Here is a 4964-nt window from a genome sequence, read left to right as displayed (position 1 = left end):
GTTTGACTTTACCCTTTCCTACCGCCCAGGGTCCCGCAACGGCAAGGCAGACGCCCTCTCTCGACAGTTCGCTCTCCCCGTGTATCGTGGCAGCAGTAACCTGGGGAATCGAGGAGAGAGAGAGTCTGGAGGGCGGCTGCCAATCAACCTGGACCTAGCACCTGCCCCAACGACTGGCTCTTTGTTCCTGACTCTCTCTCTCAGGGCAGAGGTCCTGGAGTGGGCTCACGCGTCTTGGCTGGCCTGCCACCCTGGATCTGGGTCTGTTGAAGCAGAGGTTGAAGCAGGAGTTTGTCAGCGCCTGTCCCATCTGCAACCAGCAGAAACAACCACGGCGAGCACCTGCCGGGCTACTGCAACCTCTGCCGGTTCCGCGTCGACCCTGGACACACATCGCCCTGGACTTCGTCACCGGGCTGCCCCAGTCTGCGGGGAACACTGTCATTCTGACCATCATCGACAGATTCAACAAAATGACTCACTTCGTGCCCCTGCCTAAGCTGTCGTCGGCAAACTTGCCCAACTTGTGATCCAGCACGTCTTTCGGCTTCACGGCCTACCGGAGAGTGTGGTGTCAGACAGGGGCCCTCAGTTTGCCTCTGTCTTCTGGAAAGAATTCTGCGGGCACCTTGGAGCCACCGCCAGTCAGGATTCCACCCGCAGACCAACGGCCAGACGGAAAGGATTAACCAGGACCTGGAGATGGCCCTCCGGTGCATGGCGACACGGGACCCGGCCACATGGTCGACCTTTCTGGGCTGGGTCGAGTATGCCCACAACTCCCTGATCAGTTCGGCAACGGGAATGTCGCCGTTCCAGTGTGTTTTTGGATATCAACCCCCTCTGTTCCCGGCTCAAGCAGGCGAAGCATCTTGTCCCTCTGCAGCAGCTTATGCCCGCCGCTGTAGGCAGACGTGGGCCCAGGCTCGGGCCAATCTTCTGAGGGCGGGCGCCCGGTACGAGCCAGCGGCCAACCGGCACCGGACCCCAGATACAGAGTGGGACAACACGTTTGGCTATCTACGTGGGACCTGCCTCTTCGGGGATTGATCCAGGAAGATGGCCCCGTTTTTCGTGGGTCCGTTCCCCATCGTCAGAGTCATCAGCCCCCGGCGGCAGTCAGACTCCAGCTTCCCCGGTCAATGCGCGTGCACCCCACCTTCCACGTTTCTAGGATTAAGCCTGCCCACGAGAGCCCCTTGGTCCCGGATCACCCTGCCCCACCTCCCCCGCTGTGAGTGGATGGGGGGCCCGGCATACAGTCAGTCGGCTCCTGCGCTCCAGACCCCGCGGCAGGGGTCTCCAATACCTGGCTGAGTGGGAGGGTTATGGACCTGAGGAGAGGTCCTGGGTACCGGCACGTCACATCCTGGACAAGGCGCTAATTCGGGACTTCCACACCAGACACCCGGATCAGCCTTCACGACCCAGGAGAGTAGGTCGTGCCAGACCTCAGAGGCCAGAAAACAAGGACCGTGGGTTGGAGTCGTCAGGGTCACAGGAGTTCTGACCCCCTCCCCACCCACCCTTCCCCAGGAGGGCGACCCTGGACTTTGCTTGGGGACGTTGGGGGCCGTCCCTTGAGGGGGGGGCTCTGTCACAGCTGCGGGCAATCATGCCCGTGAGCCGCCTCGCCCCGCACACCTGTTGTGCATCAGGACACTAATGAGCACTCTTCTTAATCCCCGGAGGCACACCTGCTCCCTGCCAGATCGTTATTCGTTCCTAATGACTTTCCAGCGTATTCCTGTTTGCCTGCCTGCCCGGTTCCGACCTTGCCTGTTCCTGACCATTCTGTTTAGCCTGCTCCCCCGTAAACTCTGTCTGCCTTCTGCCCAATCTCGACCTTGCTTGTCCCCGACTATTCTGTTCTGCTCGCTCCCCGGAGGATCCTGTCTGTTGTCTGTGTCTGACAATAAAGTGGTGTTCAGCCAGACTCGTGTGTCGCATTTGGGTTCTTATCTGGTTCCTGACAGGTTTAGGTGCATTCGTGATTACCTGCTTCCTGTCTAGGAGGATCTCTCTTCCTTCAGCAGTCAGACTGTGTCCTAAATAGGTTACTTGTTTTACTAACCGCAACTTCTTCTTACTCCCTTTGCGTCCTTGATCTCCTAAGAATTCTAGGAGTGCCATTGTATCTATCCAAAAGTGTTCTTCTGTATCTGACACTAGCAATATGTCATCCACATACAAGAGGATCTGACTTCCTTTTGGTGTATTCAATTTTGACATGCAGGATGACATTACTTGTGAAAATATGGTTGGACTTTCACAGTAACATTGTAGCAATCTAGTCCAAGTATATTGTTTACCTTGGAAAGTAAATGCAAACCAAAACTGACTGTCTGGGTGCACTGGAATCGAAAAGAACATATTACTAATGTCTATTACAGAAAAGAACTTTCCATCTGATCTTATATCATTTAAAAGTGTAGATGGATCTGGAACTATGGGTGCTCTCTGAATTACTGTGGCATTTACTGCTTGCAGATCTTGCACTGGTGGAGCTTTGTTAACTGGAAGCAATGGTGTATTTACAGGTGAGTCATTGCTTTCTCTGACTCCAGCTTTCAGTAGTGACTGTGAGACCGGTTTTATCCCCTCCTGTGCATCAGGTTTCAGGGAATATTGTCTCTGATGAGACCTATAATCACTCTTTAGTTTGATTTTAACTGGTTCTGCACCTTTTAATCAATCCTACATTTGCAGGTCCTGACCACAATTTAGGAGAGAGTGAACTTAGCTTCTCTCCCTCTTTTTCTGTTAGCAAAAACAAACCTCATGTCTGTTCATGCTCAACACTGAGATGTTGCGAGGGAGTAAAAGCCACTCGTTGTTTCAGTGTGACCTTCCACACTCTGTATCTGCTGTTGTACCATCTGTCGGGACCCTCATCTTTGCAATCAATCAAGGCTGACCACATTCTTGCTTGATGTCCTAATTGTTTCCGCATACCATCTTTTGGCTTAGCAACTGATATGTGTGTGTGACTGAGCCTGGAAGGTGATACAAAGCTGTTGCTGATGATGGCAGGCAACTTACCATTATCACTGCAGTTTCATCATGAACATAGACATCTTGTGCCACACCCGTAACTGTCTTTGGTAGCTGAGCAAACTTCTTGTCATACTTTGGATCTGGCATTCCTCCATAATGCATGGTTACATACAGTGTAGGTGGATCGTGGCATTCAGCTGTGTCTAACACAAGCTCACATATTTTATCTTTTACAAATCTGACAAAATTTGCTGGACCGGCATTTTCTACGACATCTAAGGTCCAATAGGGTACTGGCTCATCCAGGCCTTCCAACACGTTTACTTCTGTAGTCATGTGCTGGATTTTAATTTGTCCTTTCTTCCCTGTTAAATAAAGCAGTGGTCCCTGACAAGTTGGGAAGCTGTCTGCCAAATTCCGCAGATCGACAGTCTTCTCCAAACTGGACCTATGTCAAGGTTTCTTCGGGTTCACCCACATCAGAACAGCTACAACCTCACCATTTTCATGACCCAAATGGGGGTTCTCTGCTATACCTGCTGGGACTCCAGCCTCAGCTTGAGCCAGCACGATGTTGAAAAGATAGTTCATGTATTTGTCACTTCCGGGCTGGCCTTCCTCTGTAATTATAAGATTGGGCTTTAAAACTTTCCTCTTTGTAAAAGCTTGTGTGTAGTTCTAATCACACTATCTAATCACACTTTCCTCACAAACTGTCACTGCAGGCCACCATAAAAGCTCAGAGAAACATTCTGCACCAGTCAGTAGTTGGCGAGGGGATGGGGCATAAAAGCTGTTTTGTTGTAAGAATATTGCGTTTTTGCTCAGAATCACTGATGACACCTTTAATGCCAGGTTTACGCATATGTGAGGTGACTGACCAGTGAAATGAATTTATTTTATTCTTAATAACCTATAAGAATCAGTGAAAGAGCAGAGAGAATACAAAAAAATTAACAAAAGAATTTCCTTAATTAGTGCTAATAGGGCCTTTTATTGAACCGTAGTACAGTCAAGATGAAAGGTGCTCGTCAGCAGATACAACAATAACAACAAAATCAAATATTTGTTATAGCTATTACATTACTGGAAAAAACAATGTAACTGCATTTTTGACTATTACAATTTTCATTCACTAAAGCCAGAGGGTCTGGCATTATATATATGCTTTGAGCCTCTCTTTCTAAACAATGATTCATTGGATTTCACACAGTCAACAACTAATCCTTCTGATTACTGATCCCAGTCCAATTAAATGCATCTTAAATCTTATCCACAAGTCTAAATTTTTCATCCTGTTTGACTGGCAAAACACTGATGAAGGTCTTGTAGAGCACACTTCCTTTAGGCAGCTTGGTTATTACCTCTGTGGCCTTAAGGCTGCGTGGTGGTGGAATGTATACCTCCTTGGTGAATTTGACGTAACCATCCTCAAGGGCAAAGAGGGTATTGTTTGTTCCCATTCCCACCTACAAGTAGGGATGTATGATGACAACATTAGTAGTATTACTCTCTTCAATATGTCAGACAGAGCCAGTGCTACCTACATGAGCTCCTGGGTGGTATCTCAACAGCCTCTGTGTTGCAAGGATGTTCCCAGCATGGACAAAGTTACCTTTAGCAAATTAAAAGACAGACTGTGTAGTCATTATGAATTCAGGAAAGATGCAAGGTAGGACAATTCAGTGTTTTCAGTGATTTCTGACTCAAGTGACAGGATACATTCAGTGTCACAATTTTCTTAATCAAGAACTCTCTGTCACCATGAGTACTCAAATATCACCAACACTTCCAAAAGGTCATAGAATATTTCAATATACTTCTGATACAGAGGAGTAATTCAGCTCAGAGCACAACTACTGTATTACATGCAAATAAAGAAAGTAGTTAGAACTAGTTACCATCCTGTTTTTTGAAACCATATCTCCTTCCTGGACTCTGTCCTCCTAGGTTTTTACTGCTTCCAC

The 4964-nt window shown here is 48.3% G+C and overlaps 1 protein-coding gene across 1 annotated transcript; it reads right to left on the bottom strand.

Annotated features, from left to right (window-relative positions):
* Nucleotides 1-3971: 3971 nt before the first annotated feature.
* Nucleotides 3972-4959, bottom strand: LOC130521194 (39S ribosomal protein L27, mitochondrial-like; the record flags this gene model as incomplete). The annotated part of the gene is made up of 3 exons (XM_057024827.1): nucleotides 3972-4466; nucleotides 4545-4612; nucleotides 4899-4959. Coding segments are annotated over 3 exons (336 nt in total), but the record flags the coding sequence as incomplete, so codon positions are not given.
* Between the last annotated feature and the right edge of the window lie 5 nt (nucleotides 4960-4964).

Source organism: Takifugu flavidus, unplaced genomic scaffold, assembly GCF_003711565.1.
Source record: "Takifugu flavidus isolate HTHZ2018 unplaced genomic scaffold, ASM371156v2 ctg776, whole genome shotgun sequence".
In the NCBI taxonomy this organism is placed as follows: Eukaryota; Metazoa; Chordata; class Actinopteri; order Tetraodontiformes; family Tetraodontidae; genus Takifugu; species Takifugu flavidus.
Note: the sequence above shows the minus strand (reverse complement) of the source record. Positions and strands in the feature narration are given on the sequence as shown.